The sequence below is a fragment of the Numida meleagris genome, chromosome 6 (assembly GCF_002078875.1).
Source record: "Numida meleagris isolate 19003 breed g44 Domestic line chromosome 6, NumMel1.0, whole genome shotgun sequence".
Lineage (NCBI taxonomy): Eukaryota > Metazoa > Chordata > Aves > Galliformes > Numididae > Numida > Numida meleagris.
In genome coordinates this window covers 52,178,505-52,203,127 of record NC_034414.1, presented here as the reverse complement: position 1 = coordinate 52,203,127, position 24,623 = coordinate 52,178,505, and the positions used below count along the sequence as shown (strand labels likewise).

Sequence of the window (24,623 nt, the reverse complement as noted above, 5' to 3'; positions counted from 1 at the left end):
AAATACAACTAACACTACATATTCCTACTACTTGACGCTTGATTATGTCATTCACTTTCAAAACATACCAACACCGTGGTTTTTGGATCTTTGCCACCAAGCTCTCTCACTGCACCTAGCTCATCACATTTTTGAAAAGTGAAGTAGTTTGGATAGAAAGCACCAGCCATTACAACCTGAAATCAAGAAAATATTTTTTAAATTACAGCTCACGATGATATTCAGTTTCTCAAAAAGAGATATAGTTAAAATATGAAGCGATACTTGCAGATCTTCATATGAGTATTTTTTTTCTTGTCTCTTACCTGAAATCACTACTGTTTTAAACTTTAGTTTGAAACTTTAGGCTAACTCATACAAATCTTATCCCTTTTAAACATACCTCCGTGACCTCAGCTTCTGGAACAGTATTGTAATACTTTCGCACACAGATTAGGTCTATGAAAACTTCAATGGATAACCTTCCTTTCAAAAAGAATGTCAATTTTAAAGAAATCCATATACAATACTGTATGACAGCTGTTCAAGTTTCACATTACATCATACAGTATTTAACAATTCAGCTCGGAAAAGTTCACTATTTACACAGTTAACCCTATTGCCATTGAAACGGTAAGTCTGTGAAAACAAAATCACTGCTAATCAGTCCAAGTAGCAGAAGAAACGTCATTAGAAATTTGAAAGCAAGCTGAGCAATATCTTATTTTTCCCTCCAGTAAATAATCAAGCCAGTGATTTCAACAAGCCAGCCAATTTCAATAGAGAACTCATAACAAGCAAACATCTTTTTCATAGATGTTAGTTTTTATCATTCCAACTCAAACCATCTGTCTTCAGAGTACTTTTATGACTTAAAGATTAACACAGATACAAGTTTGATTCATCTCAGTATCACTTCGTTTTAATTTAATGCACTGTCAGAAGCAAAGGGATTGCCAGAGGTCCAATACTCTAATCATAACATTATTTGAAGCCAACAGGATGAGGTTCAACAAGTCCAAGTACCGGGTCGTGCACTTTGGCCACAACAACCCCAGGCAACGCTACAGGCTTGGAGCAGAGTGGCTGGAAGACTGTGTGGAAGAAACGGACCTGGGGGGGTTGGTCGATGCTCGGCTGAGCATGAGCCAGCAGTGTGCCCAGGTGGCCAAGAAGGCCAATGGCATCCTGGCTTGTATCAGAAATAGTGTTGCCAGTGGGAGTAGCAAAGTCATTGTCCCTCTGTGCTCAGCACTGGTGAGGCTGCACCTTGAGTACTGTGTCCAGTTTTGGGCCCTGCAGTGTGTTCAGAGGAGGGCGACGGAGCTGGCGAGGGGTCTGGAGCACAGGCCTTGTGAGGAGCGGCTGAGGAAGCTGGGATTGTTCAGTCTGGAGAAGAGGAGGCTCAGGGGAGACCTTATCACTCTCTATAACTACCTGAAGGGAGGTTGTAGTGAGCTGGGGGTCGGCCTCTTCTCTCTTGTAACTAATGACAGGACAAGGGGGAATGGCCTCAAGTTGCGCCAGGAGAGATTCAGGCTGAACATCAGGAAATACTACTTCTCTGAAAGAGTGGTCAGGCGCTGGAATGGGCTGCCCAGGGAGGTGGGGGAGTCACTGTCCCTGGAGATGTTAAGAAACGTTTAGACGTTGTGTTGAGAGACATGGTTTAGTGGTGTTATTGGTGGTAGGTGGATGGTTGGACTGGATGATCTTGTAGGTCTTTTCCAATCTTGCTTATTCTATGATTCTATTTGTCCTTTTGAATTATCAAAAAAATGTTTCTAGCTGCAGTCTTGAAAATCTACAAGAATTTTGAAACACGGGATATCTCAAAATGCTAATTTGTCAGTGCTAGGTATGTAAAAACCCTGTTATAAACTTTGTAAGTAACGTCTCTGCCCCAAAGAGTTATTAAATGATTACCTGCAAAATGGAACGCTGTTTATATACATACTCCTGATCCACCACAGACGGCTGAGCATTAACGTGCATGTTAAACGGTTTGACTCTGTCTTCCAGAAGCTGAACTAACTGCGCCACCTGAAATTCCAACTCTAAGTTACACACTCAACAGATCAAATCCATCCACAAATGAAAAAAATTCTTACTAAAAGTCTTAAGCAGGTAAGTAAGCCTTTATTTTTTAAGTGACACCAGTATTCATTTCACCTAATATACTGCTTAGCATCTTAACTAGTACTTTTAGAATACCATGTAGTACTAGATTTTATTTTGCACACCTTTAAGTTCTTATGTGACATCTGGCCAAGTGCCTGGAAGTGTTCAAGTTAATAATTTAACACCGCTTTCAACGGTTTTTATTTCTTAGGGAGTGAAAAGATGATCTTATGTATTCACAGTTTAAAGATGATATATACCTAGATTTATATACACAATTGTACATTAAGTAGGCTTATCCACGATATTAACATCTGTAGAAAAAAATTACATCTCATTTACAAAAATGACCGTCTATTTCAGCTCACCTCTCTTACTTTCTTGATATGAATAAAATTTAATCGACCCCACTCAAGCTCATCCTGGAAAAGAAAGTGAGAAGTGCAAATGAAAAGTTGTTAGAAACTTGTTTGCCGCATTACTAGCATGTTCTCTCATATTCTTTAGTGTTGACATAAGTAATAGTTACATACAATGAAAAAAATTTGATCTCATTTCACAGCTCTCTTTGCTTCTGATCATGTATTTTGTTAATGTATGACAATTAATATATCTGACTGAAACTGTACTTGGATTATCAGCAGTGCAGCTGTGGGGCATTAAGACTTCTCACATAAACCCAAATGTTCAACTCCTCTGTGCTGCTAGTACAGAATCTCCTGTAAGAAGATGACTACCTCAAAACAGAAGAAAACCTTTAACTTCTTAAGATCCAGAACTTCAGATATTCATTTTAACTCAGTGCACGTTGTGTGCAGATATTCATAAAACATATTATGGTCTGACGTAAGTGGTGAAATCGAAAGCATTTTATCTTACACATACAAGGAAAAGACTAGAGCAGTTAATATGTGCATACTACTGGACTTTTGAGACTGATACACAAAGATTTTCTATCCTTCCAGATACTCCCCCGAGAAGGCACCTATGATTATAGAAGTGTCTTTCAACTACAACTCAAGTTCCCTTTCCAGCTTGATTTCAAACGTTCTGGCTGCTGTCAATCCATCTAAGACAGGGACTACATAAGATGCTGTCTTCAAATACTGGATTCAAAGATTCACTATGACACCTCAAAGCCTGCGCTTCTATTTACTTAGGAAAATAGTAATCACAGTAAAGAAAGAATGGCAGTCTCAATTCCTCACTAAGAATACAGAATACTGCAGTACTGAACAGGAGTGATGAAAATGTTTAACTAACCTTGGGATGTCTCAGGTCCCCATTCTGTCTGCAGATCTGCCATGCCTAGGAAAGAAGTGGCTTGCAGTAAAAAACCATCAATAATAACAACAACAACAAAATTCACGTCACATTGAAAACTGTGAAAATTTTCCACACCTGAGGATAATTTTAAAATACTGATTTAGAAATCAGAAGTGCCCTTCAGCTAACACTGTTCCAGACAGCATGGCCAACTTGTATGACATTTTTGATGTTTTTATCAAGTTCTGAATACTTCCAAGGATGGAAATTACATAACCTCTGTAGACAAGCTATTCTATTGTTTGACTACATCTCACAGACAATTCCTACCCCTCTCCACTGCAGTATCTCAGCAGAACCTCCCTTGTTGCAGCTTGCATCCAAAACCTCTTGTCCTATGGCTACGCACTTCCAAAAGGCTCCTACCCTCTAATCCTACACTCTGCCATTATGTATAGTTGAAGTTATCAACTAAGATTGCCCTTTAGGCACCCTCTTAGGGCTGAACAAACTCACCTCTAAGCCCTTCCCATATATGTTCCAGCACCCTAAACATCTCAGGGCCTTCTGTGAGACTATCAGTATTTCCGTGACTTCCAGTAATTCTAAGTCTCTTTACTACTACAGAGTTCAGAAGTTGACACTGTACTCAAAAGTGAGCCAGTGACACAAATCTTAGTTCTACTATAGCTTTACTTGCGATATCCATTTGGGTATTAAGAAATATTTGCTCATAAAAAGGACACTTCGGCAGTCAGTCAGGTTGCCCATACATTTTGTGCAGTCTCCTTCCTCTGAGGTTTCAAATACTAGGCTGGATAGAGCATAACTGATCTCACCAACAGAAGGTTCCACCTCGGTCCATCAGACCTCACTCAACAAATCAGACAGAAGAAAAACTTACCTTAAATGCATTCACAATTGCAATACAGTCACTCTTACTATTCCCAGAAAAAAGAAGTTTGCTCCTGGCAAAAAAAAAAAAAACCACAAAGAATTGTCAATAATCTTTTTTCGCACCTTGACTTTCTTATACCTGAACTATAATTGTTATAGTTATAATAAATATAGTAACAAAAATTATATACAGTATTATTACAGCTACACTATCAGCATCTTTCAATACATTCATATACAAGTTCAGTTTATTGTAATTATTTGTTATTTTTCACACTGCCTCACTGATGGTAAGCTGTGTGCTCAGGGAAACAAGATTTTTATTATTTATTTTTAATAGACATTGATACACGTTCACATCAGGAGGGCAAAGCTGAAGAATCAGATCTTCCACTCAGAAAAGGATGAGTTAGCTCTGTGATACTGATTAGTTCATATAGCAATATTTCAGTATGTCAGCTGCTCTGGCACTCTGGAAGGAATTAAAACTCAAGACATTAAAAATGATGTTTAGTGATCAGCTTTGCTCTGTGCTTCCAAGAACAGCCAGGAAAATATAAAAATATCGAAGATTATAATACCTGTACCCATCAATAGGCTGCTTGAAAGGCTCAACAAAAAAGTTCCGCAAAGAGAGTGCTGCAGCTACAATAAAAAGAAATGGAAATGAAAACCTGTAAGTTACTTGTTTTCATGGAATTGTAGAAATTCTCGTATGTTCTTCTTTTACCTATAATAAGGCATTCTTCTAAACATCCAAAGACATGCCCAAGGACGATCAATTTTCCAAGATGCAGATCCACTGGCAAATGTACCAATACCCTTCCTAAGAAAGTCAGCTCACCATCATGCATATTTTCTTCTGCTTGCGCACAAGCTGTAAGTGCTCCTAGCTACAGAAATTAAAATGATTTGCTTGTAAAATCTGATCAAGTAAATCTAAGATTCGTTTATAAGAAAACAATACAAGAAACAATCACAAAGCAACATCAGTTTGAGCCATAACTGCAGTTAAGTTGAATCAATTTGGAAAAAAAAAAAAAAGAAACCTATCTGAAGCTTTTACTACACACACAGGATATAAAACCAAGCTGCTGTATACAAATATCATTTCTTTTCCACTTCAAAAACAAAAACTTTAATACTTTAATACAACTGGTGTTCTACCACATACCAAATTTGTATCTGGAAAGCAAAACTACCAATTTCTCTGTAGGTAGAAAGGGGGATGTTCAGGCTGTAAGGTGCTACTTCTTTAACAAACAATCTCACTTACAGATCTCAAGTTCCCTACCATTTTTCTTACTCTTCCTAATCACAAATGCTAGTTCACAAATATTACAACTTCTCCAGGATTCTGCTTTTACTCTCTGATGAAATTATAATCCCCTTGAAATGCAGTAACAGCAGAAATTATGCTGAAGAGTATGGCAACCAAATAATAGCCAAACATGACAAAACATTCCCTAGACACTGTTCTCATTTCAGGTTCCAATTAAGGTTACCAGCACCTTAACTAACAAGGAATGTAGTACATTTTCATTACTTGGATTTCAGCAGCACTAGAAAAAATGCCTACCTCTTTCAGATGAAGTATGGTACGTTCAATGTCACTTATGTTGGGAGGAGAAAGAGCTGTTGCCAACAAGGCTTTTGGTTCTCCCATATCAAGCTTCTTTATTTTTAATACTGTAGCTCCCAATGGACAAGACTGAAGGGAAGACAACATTATTCTTACTTTTCCCCAAGGGAGATGTTTAATTCATGAACTAATTGAAGATATTGATCCTTAAAATAAGTTCAAGTTGATAATTCAGTGAGAGTTGAAAATAATTTTGCATGTTAATTTCCAAAGTCACATTCATTTTACTGCTGCATCTCCTATGAACAACACAATAATGAATGGTCTTTCTCAATTATTTATCAACTTAATTCCATTTAGTTGTATTGCTACTAGTAACTACTCAAATAATGCATTCACTTCAGGTAAAGACTGTGCTACAACCACATACATTAAAAAAATTCTTTAGTATCCCAAAAATTCTTACCAGCATCTCGGGTAGTGATTTCTCTGGGATACAGTCTGTCCAGAAGCCCTTGTGTACAAGCCTGTAACAATATCCATTGGAAACACGTCCAGCACGACCTTCAGACAGAAGAACAAATCACCAATTTGTAAACTGCGCAAGCCACACTGTAAAAACATCTACAAGCATCACAAACAGCTGAGAAACCGCAGCAACCTCAAGGAGACTCTACTCAGTGTGTGAGATAACTTCACTAGAAAATAAGGCCATATTTTTAAGTCATACACACAACAAGACCGAGTTTCCTGCTATACAAGATGCTGCTGCTCTGAGTTGTACATTGGTAAGCTGCCATAACCAGCACTGACCCAGAACCAAGCAGAAACAAAGCTGTAACTGTGAAGGTCTCAGAGTGTGAAAAAAGTGAAGATATTTTTGTATCTGAAGATTTCAATTATTAAATTAAGTACTCCTTTCCATCAAAAATAAAAACTTAGATATCAAAGAGTACTAACAAGAAAAGGTGATTTAAGTTCTTATTTAACCTCATGCTACAGTGCACGCTGTAAAGATACTGCTGTGGATCTTTCAATAACTTAAGAGTGACCAACAGACACGATTCTTTTCCTGCTGAAAATCATGAGCAGTCAATAAACAGTTAACAGTTGCTTTCCCTCTTTTCAAAAATAAGGTATGGTTAAAAATATTATTACTAAATAACAAAGAATCATTTGAAGTTTTATGGCTCATTAATTGTAATATTTTCCAATAAAATACAAAACTTTCCTCCAAAAGAAATACTTCAACAAAATGCAACATTCCAGAATAGTAGCCTAATCACATTTTAATACCTGACTTGGTAAGGAAGTACATTTTTGTATAAATCATTCATGACAAAAATTATCTGCACTTTTCACTGAATAAACTGATTGGAAAATAATGTAGAATTCAGCAAATTCCTTTTCATTCCCTACTGCCATCTTACCTCTTCTTTGGTAACAGTTTGTTTTAGATGCCCAGCAAAGTCTCAAACTTTGATAATTAGTCTCCTCATCACAAACCAAAGTTCTAGTTAAGCAGAAATCTATCACTGCAAATAAAAACAATACAATCTTAGTAGTGTTAAGTAGTAGTCTATCTTTACAGCAATACACTGGTTGATTTTATATTATCAAAAAGGAAAAACTTTTTTCACAATTTTTCACAAACAGTACTTTCTTTGTTGGTTTTCAAAAAACTACACTCAAGCTACTGAGAATAGTAACAGCTGCAGATAGATTTTTACGTAGATATAAAAATAACGCATTCATTAAAAGATAATCATTCTGCACATAGATATTCCATAACAGAATTTGTTAATCTGACACAAGTATCTTAAAATGTATTCAGAATGGAAATAAAAAGCTTATGCTACTTTAAACATAACGTATAACCCTGCTTGTCACTGCCTTTCAAATAAGGGTGTGCTTTTCCTCCAGTACAAGATTAAAACTCACACTCCAACCAATAGCTTTATCTGATGCATATCCAGATGTAAAACTTTCCTGTTGTGAAAGCAAGGATTCAATGACTGTCATAATTAAACTCCCAATAGGAAAGCTTTGTAAAGGAGTGACATGTTGCAAAGATTCAGGCAAGTTGTAATAAAGAAAATATTATAAATACAACATATGCACAGTTGGAAAATTTAGAAGACTTACCATACTTAACGTCAGGAACTGTTACAGAGCTCTCAGCTACGTTTGTAGACAGAATAACCTTTGAAGCAAGAAAGGAACAAGGACTGTATAAAGACAGAAACTACTTACATTAATATGCCTATAGGAAATACCTAACCTGGGTAGAAGAAATACAGTATTTCTGCTCTACGTACAAAATACAAAGAATATAACACCAGAAAACCTGCATTTTCTTGTCCTATTAGCTGAAAAGCATAATAAAGCAGTACAGTATATAATAACATAAAGAAAGAACACATATTTCTTCACACACGTGTCATAACAAAGTATCACAGTATTAGCAGTGACAAAGGAAACCAAGACCCTAACCAAAACGTGGGGCACAAAGCAGGACAGAGATGCCCGTAAAAGAACGCCACTGCTACACAGTGTCACTGCCATGCAAGTGGAAGAATCAACATGCACAGACTATCTCGAAGGATAAAAACAGTGTCACGTGATACGTTAAGGGCAACTTCCTCTATTTGCACATCTCTTTCAGGTCTAAATACCAATAAAGTCAACAGCTTGGTAAGAATAACAGTTTGTATCTTGAGGGGAAAAAATAAACAGAAAAGCATCCTTTACCCTCATACAATAATTTCAGTTGGAACAGATAATATTCTTCAGAGGAGAAAAGGTGCTACAGGCTTAAAAAAAAAAAAAAAAACAACGGTTCAAGAATATTTACTTTTCTGTAGCCAGGAACTGGATTCAAAAATACATTATTTTGTTCTTCTAATGAGACGCGTGAGTGGAGAGGGTACACTTGCCACCTAAAGAAAATATATTAGTGAATATTTAACGATGCAAGCATATAAAAAAGAATTACGTTTTTATGCTGAACCATCTGTTCTACTTAGGACCCTCATAGATAAAGGATTCACGTTCCAGTTTAATCAGTCTGAAACAAATAAATGTGGTTTAACTCACCTTTTGTTAAACATACGTGTGAGGCGTGAGTGCATGTAGCTTATTTCACTCAAACCTAAGAAAAGAGCAATCAAAGTTTTCTTTTTAGTCATCACTAACAACTTTAAAATCAATTCTCACTTAACTCTCATCTTTTCTTTGGGTGTTCCAGTGCCCTTCTTTGACTAGCACAATGAAGAACCTGTAGTCCAAGCAATTAACAAAGCACTAAGCAAAATACCTTTAGCACTGGAGATACAAACATGCAGAAGTCAGCATATATTCTATTCACATAGACACACAAACACATTTTACTATATAATTATAACCTTAAAATTATCTGGTCATGAATGGAACTAAGGCATGTAAAGGCACAGACAAGAAAATCAGGACATGGAACTGTTTGGACTCTGCCTGCCAGACCTACTCGACCCCACTATGTACTGTCTATCTTGCTGTCTAATGCTTCCTATTTGCCATACCTCCTGATTCCATATCTGAATGTGAAATTAACACTTAAATTCAACTTACTCTTCTTAGTAATTAAAGAGACTTCTTCCACGATCAGCAGAAACAGACTGTACAAACAATATTAATAGTCGTTATTAATCAATCTAGTGATTACCTACTAGACACAGCAGGTAGTACCTGTTGACCAATTCTGGAAGAGGCAAGACAGGGGATGGCAACAGGAGAGGCAGATCTTTGAAAGTAAAAGTTTCTAGTAACAAAACCTGGCAAAAAACTAGAATAATAAGGAGAGTGGGGCATGAAGAAGCAGAAAACAAAAACAAAAAAGCACAGAGAGGTTGACATGAGTAGAACAGATAAAAGCTTAGGACAGTAACAGCATAATCCCTTTGAAAGGGCACCATAAAACTTTAAGCCATGCAACTCCTGTCATGAGCAAGTAGATGCAAAGAATGGAAGTGAGGCCATCCTTATCTCGTGCAAGCTCTGAAGAGGATAAGTGACTGTTCCTTTCATTTAGCCTATCAGCTAGTCTGGCAGGGACACGTTATATACTTGAATGCCTAGCTCAGCGATGATTCAACCAACACAGCCTAACCTCTTCTACAATTCTTTTCTGTGAAAAATAAAAAGAACATACAGCAAGGTACATTAACAAGAAATAAGGTTGCCACATCAAGCACTCAGATGAAAAAATACCAGAATTATGACCAGAATTATGACCAATTGTGCAAATTCAAAGTAGTCCCACTGTGAACTTTTAGATGCATACGTTAAAAAAAAACACAACTGCATTGTTTAACATGACTCTTTGTATCGCCAACTATAAAAGTATGGGAACTGAAACTGCTAGAGTAAGTACAGACTAAAATGTACTCAGAATACCTTAGAAAGTCTGAAAGTGCACTACACAAACACTAAAACAGGAAGCCAGAGGCAACAAAGATGGTCACTGTACTTTACTTACGACAAAATGGAATAAGTCCTACACTGACACAACGAAGCAATTCCTTCTACCTGGAGGGCTTTTATAGAGAAGGTAACTGAGAATGAAATGCCATTCAGCTGGCAGGGAGCAATCTCCACTTGGAGCTACAATATCAGTGTAGTATAGTTCTGTGCTGGTGCGCTGTGCTTCCAGCCCTAAAGCTACCACGCCTACAGTGAATCTTAGCACAGCAGTGAGATTCAGAAAGATTTAAGGATAGATATGAAGTCCTGCTAAGGACAGACATTTCTGCATCCAAGGAACAGAGCTGCCCCCCAGCTTTGATGTGATCCTCCAACAGAACATGCCCAAGCGTTTCTGAAATTTTCATAGATGTGAAACTTTGCTAGATTAAGTAAAAGAAAATTTTAAACCAAGAGGTTTAACCCACAGTTAAGTTGGTGACGCTGGAAATTCTAGGTTGCAGCTGAGTTACAAAAAAAAATTACTGATTACTGCACGCTTTCATTATTACATGAAGCCCTTAGCTAGATTTCAGAAGTAGCATAAGATAACTTCAGTTTACCGTATAAATAGAATTTAAACCTATATATAACAGTTCTTTGCTCATTAGTTGCTACATTGTTCCACGTGGTTGTTTTTGGTTTTTTTTGTTTTGTTTTTAAAGTGTTCCTAATATATAAACCAACTTACACAGAAAGAAAAAAGTGGAACTTTAGTTTTGCTATAAGAATTTAAGAAAAATCCAGGGAAGAGACTACACTATGCATAGATCAGGAGATGTCTCTCTGAAAGAACCCCAGGACTTCATAAAACGTTTAAGAGCTATTCCAAATCAAACTCTCTAGATTAACTGTAAAATTAATTTTATTAAGCTAAGTCTCGAAGAAAAATACCGAAATTAAAAAACCAACCCCAGTTAAAATGCGTTTAACAAACGGTCGGAAGAAATAACAGGAAAAAACATGTTAAATGACAAATAAGGAGTTAGAAAGTTACGAAGACTTATACTCACCCGGTAAAAACACCAGTACACTTCCACGCTCTGGTGTAAAACTGTCCCTAACAAGAACATATGGTTTCATTAATTTTACAACCTCAAGCTACTTTATTATCCCAATGTACAGCTTGAAAGAACAAGCAAAATTTTACATCTTCTACACCATACGTTATTCAAACTTCCTCATGACGTGGAAATTCAAACATCTGAAACTATGTTTTCTGAAAAGCATGCATATAGAATTTTTGTCTAGACCATTAGGTTTAGTTTTGTCTTTGAAACAGAAACATTTTTATTTACCAGTTAAATTCATCAAAATTAGGTTATCAAAGAACTAGAAAAAGTATTACACTGTCATACATCTACATACAGACTTATTCGGTATACATACATCCTCACTTTTAAGCTTTATTGCCTTTCTTCAACTAAAGCCTAGCATGTAAGAAAAGTAACATTATCAAGAACTCCAGGTCATGATATTAATCAACAGATGTCTTTAAGTTGCTATGATAAGCCGTGAGGATAGAACTGCCTTAACATACTACAGAATTCTTATTTTAATAGCAGTCATTCTTGATATTTCAAAAATTTCGAAAGTCTCTTCTATGAAACTACATGATGAACTACAGAATTTTCAGCAGAAAGTAGCAATGGATGTTCACAATAGCCCTTTCAGTACTTGAGAGCTGTAATGCTAATGCTTTCATGTTTGCTTGTAGAAGTTAGCCTATTAATAATGTTACATTTGGCTACTCTATTTTACAGCAAAACAGCTTAATCGAAAAGATCAAAAGAGACAGTCAAGAAAAAGAGTTCAGAATACTACTGACAAAGTGTTTACAAGTGTATCCATAGTTTTGAAAATAAAGCTAACTCACTCTTTTCCCTTCTCCCATACCAACAACAAAAAAAAGTGAAGCTTCAAAAACAAAATCATTTCTCCAGTATGTATTTACAATGGATTACAATACGTGGAACCAAAAAAGACCCCTAACAAATAACCAATCAGTGTTAGACTAAAGTTGCAGAAGCCACTTTACTACATTTTTTTCAGAAACTAACCATCAGTTTACAAAATCTATGGAGTACCCCAGAAAAAAAATCACTTCTTTCAAAAGACAGTAAAAGAAAGCATTAGATAAACAATCTGAGGAAATTAATGTCTTGCTTATATTTTTCCATGGCTTAATGTATGTTTTATTTATTCGTCATATAAAAAAATTCAGCTGTGACCAGGAGCGAAGAAAGCAGTTCCTGTATGAAATGGCTTGCTTGGATAGCCACGCTTTACGGCATTAATTTTATTTCAGGAACACAAACCGTTCAGTAACACCTACAAGGATTCTCAGTACAGAGAAGAAATCACACTGATTCATCAAATAAAAGCAGTGATACATGGAAAAGTGAGGCACCAGTAACAATTACACTATGCAGGTTGCTTTAGGCCTTATTCCTTAATTAGTGTCTCGATTCCACAAAGAACCATTGATAACAGAACTTGGACTGTATCTTACCCATTGCATTGCATCTCCAACTCATCAAATGACTGAATCAAAGACACTGCTACCTCGTATATTTCCTTTGCAATCACTGGCTTATCAATTCTTTGATAAGGAAGCTGTGTGGAGAAGGAAGCATTAAGGTTAACACAGTAAACCGACCTAGATTACGCGAGTCAATTTGCCAAATGCTCTTCAACTAAAACTTGTGCAGAACAGCAGACGTACAAAGAACACTAGTTACCTTCTAAATACATATTTTCCTTCCAGTGTTCTACTATTCTAATGCTATAAAATTACTTCTGATATTTAACTACCTTTGATGAGCACTAACCCACACTTACTAACATGTAGAATGTGCTTCTTATCCAGAAGAAGTAAGCATGTGCAACTAATTCCAACACAGAGAAACTGGATGATGTGGAGAGGAATTTGTGTAAGGAAGGCACAGTCCTTCTCATGGTCCTATAACATACACCTCAACTTTACTGCAAATAAGTCATGTACATCTTCTCATTTAAGTAATCTTTACTTTCAACAGACCTTGTATTTTATATCATACTCTGCCAAGGAACTACAGTTACGTTGTACACAACATAACTACAACTGAGTTTGTCTACACCATTTTCTAGCATTCTGTCACATATTCAAGGCTTTAGTATTTAAGAACACACACCACCAAGTTTTCAGAGCAAAGTCAATGACGTAATCATGTTTCAGTTTTTTAAAAGAAACTGACTAATGAATGAGACATGCTCTGGGAATGGTCTATGGCATTATCCATTTTCCCCTCAGAGAAAATGGCTTTCAATAATAGCTCATCTTTAATTTTCAGTATTTCTCCTCATTCTCAAAAACTTTCTACTTAACTAACCATAACCTCTGACTTTTACAGTATAATATACTTCTCCACAATGAGAAAACCTTTAGTCAGCCTGCACTGAATTTTATTTCATAATACAAAATATGCAATAATCTAAGAATTTTTCTATTTTCTGTTACTCAAACCAAAATTTTTGTTTGAGGTTATCCATGCTTAAGTAATTGTCCAGTTTGTCTTTTCAGTTTTGTTACCTACTGTACCTTTAGTATTCTTTAACATGACAAGTCTGCCACATCACGCTTAATAAAAGGTAACAATGTGAGAAATCGTAGATCCAAAAGCCCAGTCAGAACTGACTCAAGTGATACAAAATCATGAGAATTGCTTTTGACAGCAGTTTACTATCTTTCATCTGGACTCTGACTTCAGTTGTGGGGATATGAAGGAGTTTTTACATTTGCAAACCAAAAATGGAACTTTTTTTTTTACCTTAGATAAGAAGTAGATACATAGGATTACACAGATCTATTGAAGACCAAGATCAAGACACCCTACATGCTTAAATTTTAAAAGTCTGACCTCACAGTTAACTACTAATTAGTTAACTATTAATTAACAATTAATTTGCATTTATATGTCCAGTGCTATACTGCTGCAATGGGTATGCATTTACAGAACACAAATAGCCTTATGCTGCCTACAGATACAGCCCTTGGGCATTTTTAAATCAAAACCTGCGCAGATAGGACAAAAAAATGATTCATTTAAGCATCCAGAAGAATGTGCTCAGAGGTCATTACACAAAGAGAAAAGAAACTGCCCTTATAGACTTATACTCAAAAATTTATCAGTAGCACCATTCAACAAGGCTACACTGAAAAATGTTTCTCCCTTCCTTCTGATTTTTTAGAAATGGTGCCATTCAAGGGGAAAGCTTTATCTTTGATCCAGCAACATCCATCTTGCCACAGAAAAGTGATTATTGTAAACAAGCACAGAGAAGAATACAAAATAATGACTGGCATTTCTGCTTATCTTCCAAGTCACAATTAATATCAGCGAATTCCCAAATTACCTCGAGTCAGAACTGCTCAAAGAAAACAAATTATTTTCAAGTATAGTTTAAAAATATTATCACCTACAAAAATGAGTGACAATATTCAAGCCAAGAGATCTGCAGAATAAAACAATTCTACATTTATCCAGTAACATCAAATTATCCTAAGATCTTTTGGAGAAGGGACAAAGGTTCACACCTCACGGCATACAAGACAGTAAAAGGACTGAATGAATTCAAGTGAAGATGCTTTAAGCAATGAATGTTGATTTGTGACACCTGATCTTATAGTATTAATTATAAAATCAAGATGAAACCTGGGAAAAGAAAAACCGTTTACCTATAACAGAACATTTTCTCTATTAAATATGCTGTATTCTTCTATATGACTTCTCTAAATAGAAATACTTAGAACTAAAGCCTGAAGCCTGTACCTCAGGCAGCTATCCAATTTTGAATTTTAACATGCTGAAGGATGAGTTCCTATTTCGTATGTTAATGCTCAAATTATTAGAGCCCGTGAGTTAAGGCAATTTCCTGTTACATAAATCTTCTTAGACTTTCCATTTTTCTACGTGCATTTCTAATAAATTTAATGTTCAGAGAAAGTCTCCACACATAGCCCCATAAGGAGCACGATTTAAGACCAAACATCAGGGCTTTCCAACTCAATTTCTTTTTGTAAGTATTAAAAAAAAAAATTCAAGAGCATTTCTGTTTCTAGGTTGCCCTAGGGTACAAATAAATTCTTAGACAATCATATTCCTTTCCTCTTACTAAAGAAGAAAACAGCAATGGCCAGGAGAGCTCAACATTAAAAAACAAATGAAAACTTAGAAAATCAAAGTTAATGCTCATATACAGAGGAAAAAAAAAACAAAGAAAATATAAAAAAAAGTATAAGAACTAAAAGCAGTTTCTTTTGTTTGTGATCTTTGAGCTGAAAGGTGTGGCAGCCGACCTCCTGCTGAATGCTTTGACAAAAGCAACCGGACTGAAGTAGATTTCTTACTAAATTTCTTGGTTATCTTTTTGTTGTCATCTATCATCAGCAATCTCTTAGAAAAACTCACATGTTATGTAATCTCCTCCATGTTATCTGTGTTGCCATGCTAATGTACAAACACTGACAAGCCAAGTGCCATATACATTTTTTTTCTTTGGCTGCATTAAAACTTCAACAGTTGACAGCCCTCTAGCTTGACTTGCCTGTGCTCAAGCGTAACAAATGTCTGCTCTGTGCACAGCGTAAGGAATTGTACTGTGATTTTTTTTTTTGTTTTTAAATCCAGTTTCTGTAGAATTCAGAGATGAAATCTAAAGAATAACAGTATGTTCACAAACTGCTACTGTTTAGGTTCATCTCGTTTTCTTCATTGTATTAGTGTTTTAAAAATGTTCTGAATCATCAAGATTGAGTAATTACTCTCATATCTCAGTTATTAAAGCCTAACTGTATGTATTCTACTTTAACTGTTAAATTTTACCTCAGATCATGGTACTGAAAGTTAGACAAATTGTTATATCAACGTATATTAATTTGTGTCTAGAACTGTAATGGAAAATCATCTAGTCATAATTTTCCTATACAGCTTTTAGCCGACTATTCTAATTTCTTTGTTATTATGTCCAATGATGTAAAATCTTATTCCCATACCTGGAAATGAGCAATGTGCTTCAAATCATCAAGATAATATTCTTCAACAGCGTAAGGTTTGCATTCCACCTTAAAAATACAGGCTGGATTCAGATGGTTTTCAACTGGAATTGCAAAGTAATCAGCAATTTCTTCACAGTTGATGGTAGCAGACATCAATATGATCTGTTAAAAAATTGCACAGTGAATGTAAAGCAAATTTTGAAGCAAAACACCATACTACACTGGAATCTTACAATCCCTATTTCTTTATGCTACAGTGGTCTTCATTTGGTTTCTGCTGTCACGTATCCTAGGGAAATTTAAGACAATCAGAACTGCATACTTTAAAGCCCTAGATACGAGATATGGAAAAAGGGAAGCACACCTTTAAGAGAATGGCTCAGGCCAGACACCTAGGGCTGAAAACGTGAAGATTTTTTCCTGTGGTTAAAGTTTAACCCAAAAATATTTAGCACTCTTTCTTAATTTATGAGCACTTCATGGACCTCAAAACAAGAAAGCATTCACTAAGTATTTTCAAATCTTTTCACTGAAAAGTTAGATTAGATATTAGTGTCTTTACTTCAATCAAAAGAGAGGCTGAGTCCTATAAGACTGTAAATAAGATTCCTATAGCTGTAGGGATATCCGAGTCTTAAAAAAAAATTTTTTTTTGAATGTCAGGTTCTCCCTTAGTTTCAATAAATTTATCCACCTTAAAGCTCTCAAGCATCACATTAAGCTCCTTGCTAGTAGCCGACTCTGCTAAAATTCTTAATTTCTATTCACACTCAAATAGAAGAGCACCTGCTACCTGATAAGGCCTTTTTAAAAAAAATGCAATTATTATAAAATTTATAACCTGTACAGGATGAAAGAAGGGCGAACAATGCAGCAGTAGCTATGGTTATTTACCATCTAACTTCTCTTTATGAAATGCAGACCCAGTGCCCAGCACAGCCACCTGGAGTAGGTTAGATCACTTAAACTTGGAAAATAACAAAAGCAAGGAGCTGTGATAACCTGGTATACAGTTTTGTTATTCTCAGGTCTTCTGAGCTGCTTCTAAGCACTATGTGTGAACTGGGACGCTGTCAGCCTTTTGATTTTGTTTTTCTTCCATTACACCTCCCATAAATTCATAAACAAAACAACAAAACATACAAATCAACACTCAAAACAAAAATGCAATAAAAGAGCATCCTCCTACAAAGAGGTACGCAGCTACTGAGGGAGCATCACACCCCAGAGCTCAGAAAACTCCAAAGCACATACTTTTCAAGGCATAAGGAAAATATAAAGAGCAGATTAAATCATGATGTCATCATTTATCATAATTCTGAAAGAAGGAGAAATCTGAAAGGATGCAATTGTGCAAGCATTATATGAAACCTGTCTTGCTACTGTATTAGCTGCCTCATGGCTGAGACCACCTTTGCTAGAAAAACAGGCTAAAAATAACCCTGCCCGAAGGCTATTAAAGTTAAATCCCATCTAAATTATTGTAACTGCAGGTACAGGCAGGGAATATTAAATTAAATCTTCTTCCAGACATATTTGTAGTTTTTCCTTATAGCAATCTGCATGGAGTACTTCCTAACTGGAAGGAAAATCTCCGATTCCTAACAGCACACTTGAATGAACCCCCGCTACTAAAGAGAAAAACAAAAAAACTCTGATTTACTCTCCAAGCGGAAGCTCAGCAAGGAGCATCTACTATCACTAGTGCAGAGCGACACATAGGAAGGAAAGAGTCAAAGCTGGCAGTTCTTCAAGCAGTTCAGAAACGTTTGTGCAGCAGAGATATGCCTAGAGTCCCAGCAATTTCAAATCAAAATACACACGAGACCACTTCTCACATTCAGACGTTCCCAAAAGGGCTTCTTCTAGAACCCTGAATTGTGTTCTGTAAAAATACCACCACCTTTATCCTGTTTTTACTTTTTTACCTAAACAGCATTACTAGACGGCAACAGAAGTGGCCCTGTTTAGTCTGACCCGGACAAAAAAGCCAATACAGATTCAAGTTACCTTAGTTTTGAACAGAATAGTTAGCATTAGGTTAACATTTGACTGAAGCACTCAAGGGACACATCACAGTCTTGCAGAATTTCTACATTCCCAAAGAGCTGCACAGAGACACTCCGTGCTAGCCTATTTCCTCTATTTAATTTTTTACAATTCATGAGTTTGTTACTTTGAGACCACGAAGACTAAACACGTCACGCTAAATCTCTGCAAACAGTTGTATTAGTTTCCTAGCATGCAGAGAAAGATCTCAGATTATACTAACAGTTCTGCCTAGAAAATGCAATCCAACATTTCTATTTTTTGTTAGTACTTCCAGAAGTTAATGCTACTATATTTAACCAAGGATAACCAGTGCCCTCAATACCCCATACATAACTCTAGTCAAATCTCCATCTTGCATTTTTAGCCTTAAGCAAACTTTAGAAGCTAATTCATTTTAACATGAGGAAAAGAAAAAGTTCTTCGAACACATACTGGCCGGGAAAAGAACGCCCTTTAGCTTACTTGCTTAAGAAGAGCAGCAAAATAAATAATATTTAAGTTAAAAATAATGACTAATATAAAAGTAAGCTTTTTAAAACTATGCTCTCTGTAGATAAAAAATGAGTTTATTTTTGCAAGAAAGAAATAGAATATGCTTTAACCTACCTTCACCGATTGTGAATTTGTACGCAACAGTTTACGAATTACCAAGAGCAAAAAATCCATTTCTTCAGTACGCTCATGCACCTGAAAGATACCATCCACAATTCAGTTTTCATTAATTCATGTACTTATTTTGGAATGTCCCTTCCTATGCTGCTTGTTTTCATGATTTATACACTTCTGTAATTTAGAACGAGACTTTTCCATAGCAGAAAATACACCTTTAGGACTAAGCAATTCAGCTTCATTTTAAATCTCAACACAGCTGTTCAAACAACTATAGCCTCCTCTGTAAAAATTCAAACACCACTTGTCATTAAACCAGAAAACCAGTCATGAGCTCTAGATTTAACAGTAACAACTGAAGTAACAGTGAGGATTCTGAGGATAGCTAAGTCAATTGTACTGGTAGGATCAAAACTGATCCCAGCAGGAAACAGATCTTCTTCTTGTCTAAAAGCTAAGCAAATCAAATGAGATTACTCTTGTTCCCAATGGCTTCTAGTCAGGATCAAAATACACAACATCTCTTTACAGCATTATTTTCCATCCAATTCTTTATGTATTCTTATATCCTGACCTTTTTTGGTTACTACTTGTACGGGTCAATAATGGCTTCTACTCAACATTATCAATGATTGACATACTCTTTTCTACAGTTATTACAGTTTATGTACAATTAAGAACAGCAGTTTTTTTCAGATCTCACTGTTCAAAGGGTGAATATTCATCCCTTTCAGGTAATTTGCATACTTCAGTGTAATGTATATGCTTATATTCACTATTAAAAAATAGTGAATATATTCACTATGAAAAACATTCAGCAAAGACACTTCTCGGGCTGACTGCTAGGACTTGCTGTGAGGTTAGCATTTTTGGATCTAAGTCTTCCTTAAATACTTCCCATGGGCCTGCAGTACCCTGACTGGTTCGGGACCTTTAATGAAGGATAAAGTTGAGCGTTACTAAAATAGTGACTATTTAGTCAAGACCAGTATCTGTGGGATAGGTGTGAGGAAACTATTAGGAACTAGAGTTCTGGCTGTGGAAGCAAAAAGCACATACAGACCTGAAAGCCAGGACTCAAAAGCTGCTGAAAGCACAACATGCTGATACAATCAGTTCAGGCTAGAGCACTCAAGCAAACTAAATCTAAAGAAATCTTGATCTGCTCTCCTGTATAAAGTGCCACAAAACTTCACTCATCTAAGTAGATTTAATTGTTTAATTCTTGCATCTTATATCTAATCCACATTTTCTTATCTTTGGCTTTAACAGCCTAGTGGTATACAAACCCTCAGTTCTAAATCACAGTGTTCAAAGAACTCCAAGTCAAGGCTATTTCAAGAACTGTTAGTTTGGACAAGTTATACAAAGAATCTTTATTTATTCATAAAAGATGTCTGCATTTTGATTTCTTTAGCATGGTGAGAGACACAAAAGATAAGGTTTTCTTAACCTGAAATTTAAATGCATTTCCAGTGACTTACTTCATCAATGAAGATGTGTGTGAATTCAGTTAGGCTTTTGGCATTAACTACTTTCTGAAGAAGGACTCCAGTTGTCATGTACAGCAACCTTGTCTCCATTGTGGACATGTTCTCTAAACCTACCTAACATAATGAAAAGAATAATACAGACATGAACAGATATTTAATGTATTCCAGCAGTATGCATCTGAAAGAACTCCGAATTGATATAAAGGCATCAGCTATATCCATTCATTCGAGCTTGGAAAAGCCTCTAAAGAGAAAGACAGAACATAATTCTGAAACAATTTCAGTAATTAATGATATAAATGCCTCCAATTGCCAGAACACAGACAATTACATTTCTGGTGGCATCTAACTAGTACTTCTATTTGCTTAACTTCAAAAGCTTACACATTTGCTTATGAACGTTTAACAGCATACAGCTAAAAAGCTGCAATTCCATTTTAAAAGCAGATTTCTGAAAATTTCTTCAGCAAACTAGATATGATGACTAAGTAACCAAGAAAAGAGATGTAATCGAGAAACAAGATAGGGTGCTTTTTCCTCCTTATTTTTAAATACAATTTGATTATTTTTTTTTTTAAATACCTGGTAGCCTACTAATCCACCTAGTGTCCATGATCGCTCCTTGCTAATCCACCTGGCAATGCTGCTGGCACCAATTTTCCGAGGCTGGGTAACAGCAATGTTGCAGTAGACAGATTGCTCAGTGCAATAATCCAGAACATACTGTGGAAGCTGCGTGCTCTTACCACTTCCCGTTGCTCCTTGTATAATCACAACTGAATTGCTTTCTATCAGAGACAAGATCTGAAACAATTTTTCAAAAAGCTTGTAAGTCTATGGAACAACTTATAACAGATTTCAAACAGATGTGAATTATCAATACCTTTCAGGAAGCTAAATAAATATTTGTAGAACATTACAGCATATTTCTGTAATGTCTGAGGCATTAGGTCACAGAAAAGATCACAGACGCACATTCACATTTGTGTAGTTCACATATATTTCTACGAACAAAACATAATAGCAATGTTTCTTCCTGAAAGGATTTTTGTGCAGTGGTTTTGCACAGTGCACAAAGCTTTTGTACATTGAACAAAGCCTCTCCTACAATGCTTAAAACAGGAAAAGCAGTTCCCCTCTGGGGAAAAAAAAAAAAGGAAGAAAAAAGCCAAAAAACCACACACAAAACCCCCAACTAAATTAAAAAAAAAAAAAAAAAAAAAATAGCTCTACTTTTCTATGGCGTGTTGTTGCTTTAAATGTAGTTTTATGATTCTCTGCCTTAAGATAAGCTTTTCTTAAAAAAAAAAAAAAAAAAAAAAAAACCAAACACGTGATTACCTCTTCCCTGTATCTGGCTATAGGCATATAAGCACATTTATGCTTAGTTGTGATTGGTATAGAATTCCGAACACCTGGCTCACAATTCGGCACTGAAGTATCTAATAAAAAATAATCAAAAGTAAGTTACAACAATACATAAGGAGAAAGATGAGCAGGGGAACATAATTACTGTATTTGAAAACCTAACTTCTACAAAGTTTAAATCACACACTGACGGATGTAACAGAACTAATAATTTTTATTATTAACAGATTAAAGTGATTTTCTGTGTTTAAGTAACTGTTGTTTTACTAGCAGTTGCTCTGGGAGGATGTTTCTTCTGTGTATAAACCACCAGTGTCACAAACACAGAAGGCTGAGGTGGGAACAGACTGCTTGGAATCATCTAGTCCCATTCCCCACGTCAACCAGGGTCACCTGGAGCACACTGCCCAGGACCACATCCAGGCAGGTTTCAACTATCTCCAGAGAACGAGAGTTCTCCACCTCTCTGGGCAGCCTGTTCCAGAGCTTTGTCAGCCTCACAGCAAAGAAGCCTTTACTCATGTTCATATGGAACTTTCTGTGTTTCAGTTTGAACTGGTTCTGTTGCTAGGCATCACAGAAAACAGCCTGGCACCATTTTGTTGATACCCTCCCTTAAGTCATTTGTACACATAAATGAGATTTCAGTCTCCTTTCCTCCAGGCTGAACAGCCTCAGGTGTCTCAGCCTGCCCTCATACAGGAGATGCTCCAGGCCTTAGCCACCTTTATGGCCCCCCGCTGGACTCTCTCTACAAGTTCCCTGTCTTTCTGGAACTGAGGAGCCCAGAAGTGCCACAGTACTCCAGATGTGGCCTCACCAGGGCAGGGCAGAGGGGCAGGATCAACTCCCTCACCCTGCTGGCCACACTCTTTTTAATGCGCTGCAGGTTACCATTGGCCTTCATGGCCACAAGGGCACACTGCTGGCCCATGGTCAGCACACTGTGCACCAGGACTCCCAGGTCCTCATCTGCTGAGCTCCTTTCCAGCAGGTCAGCCCCCAGCCAAGGATATATACAACGCTGTAATTTTCTGTGCTTTCCTCTTAATTCAAAGCACAGCATTTTTGTACAGTTTACATTACAAGCGCAAAATCTATCCCAGTTCCCACAAACGCTTTTTTAAAACAGTACTGAAAAGAAAATGCCTAATTTATATTTTCCCACAGTGAAAAAATAAACCATACTTTGTAGTGAAGATCATTATTTTTCTACCTCTGCACAATCAAAAAAATACTGTTAAGTAACAGTATGACCTTTTGATGTGACACTGTTGCCAAGAGACTGCAGCATGCCTTTAGTCACAGTTAACACTGGGAAACGCAGCACCAAATTTTACAGTGCTACCACAAAGACCAGAAGTTTGCTGTCAGACTGCCTGTGAGAAGGAGAATAGCAACTTCAACGGGTGGGGAGGGAGGTACAGAAAAGGAAAACGAGGGCAGAGCTTTGGAATGGAGTAATTTTGTGAAATAAAAAAGTTTGGCTTAAAAAAAATAATACTAAAATTAAAAGAGGAATTTCTAGAATTGCTATGTATTTCCAATGGCTGTCACAAGGTGTAGCAACGAAATTTACTTACATCTCTGCATTTAAATAATAAAAATTAAAAACTTCACTTTTTTTTTTTATGTTGAGTTTTTTTTGTTGCTGTTGTATTGTTTTTAATAATACACACAGTACTGGCAACAAAATCTATTAATCTTTTGAGAAGGGAAATATTTACTGTAAAATAAAGGTCACAGCCTAAATATAAAATGCCCAACACTGGACAGTTCATTAAGGCACTCTGATAAAGTATTAAAAAAACCCAGAACACTCTCCAACAAGAACGATTCTTTACCTAGAATCTGTGTAATATGAAAACAGATACAGCTTAGGCAGTTATTTACTTAGCACTACAAAATATCTGAAAGAACTTAATATCACCATCCCTAGAAAATAGTAAAAGTGTCCTTTTTAAAATATTTTTGGTTAAAGATTCTAAATATATACTCCAGCAAAACTCAGATCTAGCATTCTGTCACAGAAACACTGCCAAAGGCTGACTGGCTTCCCTCTGGCACAAACATGTCACTGCTGAGACATCAGTAACTCTGCAGGATTTGACCAATGCTGGAAGAAATCTCAAGCTGCTAGAGAAAAGATCCTGGTGTCAGCATAATCCTGCAGAGGTGGGAAGGCTGCGTTGCTTAATCAGTTTTTCCAGGTAACAATTACATTCAGTGCATTAGTGCATATGGTTCAGAAAAGAACGCTTAATGCAAGAACGTGTCCCATGCTGTTGAAGCTAGTCCAGAGGAGGGCCACAAAGATGATCAGAGGTCTGGAGCAGCTCCCCTATGAGGACAGGCTGAGGGAGCTGGGGCTCTCCAGCCTAGAGAAGGCTCTGGGGGGACCTAATAGCAGCCTTCCAGTACCTGAAGGGGGCCTAAAGGAAAGCTGTGGAGGGACTTTTTATAAGGGCAGGTAGTGACAGGACAAGGGGAAAGGGTTTTAAACTGGAAGAGGGTAGATTTAGACTAGATACTAAGAAGTCCTCCCTGGAAGCAGACAAGGCCAGGCTGGATGGGGTGCTGAGCAACTTGGTCTAGCGGGAGGTGTCACAGAATCACAGAATTGAAGGAGTTGGAAGGGACCTCTAGAGATCATCAAGTCTAACACCCCTGCAAAGCAGGCCCCCTACATCAGGCTGCACAGGTAGGCATCCAGGTGGGTCTT

At 36.6% G+C, this 24,623-nt stretch overlaps 1 protein-coding gene across 6 annotated transcripts in view; it reads right to left on the bottom strand.

Annotated features, from left to right (window-relative positions):
• Positions 1 to 24,623, bottom strand: part of TDRD9 (tudor domain containing 9) — a 69,718-nt gene that overhangs the window by 24,595 nt on the left and 20,500 nt on the right. For 3 of the 6 annotated variants that reach the window (XR_002440964.1, XM_021403972.1, XM_021403975.1), the window contains 20 exons: positions 21,875 to 21,975; positions 21,116 to 21,337; positions 20,525 to 20,647; positions 19,038 to 19,118; positions 16,377 to 16,541; positions 12,855 to 12,958; positions 11,356 to 11,402; positions 8,942 to 8,996; positions 8,700 to 8,784; positions 7,991 to 8,048; positions 7,276 to 7,380; positions 6,312 to 6,409; positions 5,843 to 5,974; positions 4,994 to 5,156; positions 4,845 to 4,908; positions 4,271 to 4,334; positions 3,364 to 3,408; positions 2,469 to 2,522; positions 1,906 to 2,022; positions 69 to 176 (listed from right to left, as the gene is read on the bottom strand). Coding sequence is in view for 5 of the 6 variants with exons in the window: in XM_021403972.1 (XP_021259647.1) it covers positions 69 to 176; positions 1,906 to 2,022; positions 2,469 to 2,522; positions 3,364 to 3,408; positions 4,271 to 4,334; positions 4,845 to 4,908; positions 4,994 to 5,156; positions 5,843 to 5,974; positions 6,312 to 6,409; positions 7,276 to 7,380; positions 7,991 to 8,048; positions 8,700 to 8,784; positions 8,942 to 8,996; positions 11,356 to 11,402; positions 12,855 to 12,958; positions 16,377 to 16,541; positions 19,038 to 19,118; positions 20,525 to 20,647; positions 21,116 to 21,337; positions 21,875 to 21,975 (1,991 nt within the window). In the remaining variant the exon portion in view is untranslated. Of the gene's footprint in view, positions 1 to 68; positions 177 to 1,905; positions 2,023 to 2,468; positions 2,523 to 3,363; positions 3,409 to 4,270; positions 4,335 to 4,844; positions 4,909 to 4,993; positions 5,157 to 5,842; positions 5,975 to 6,311; positions 6,410 to 7,275; positions 7,381 to 7,990; positions 8,049 to 8,699; positions 8,785 to 8,941; positions 8,997 to 11,355; positions 11,403 to 12,854; positions 12,959 to 16,376; positions 16,542 to 19,037; positions 19,119 to 20,524; positions 20,648 to 21,115; positions 21,338 to 21,874; positions 21,976 to 22,294; positions 22,349 to 24,623 lie in introns of those variants that run through there. The other 3 variants (XM_021403974.1, XM_021403973.1, XM_021403976.1) reach the window with 2 other exon arrangements.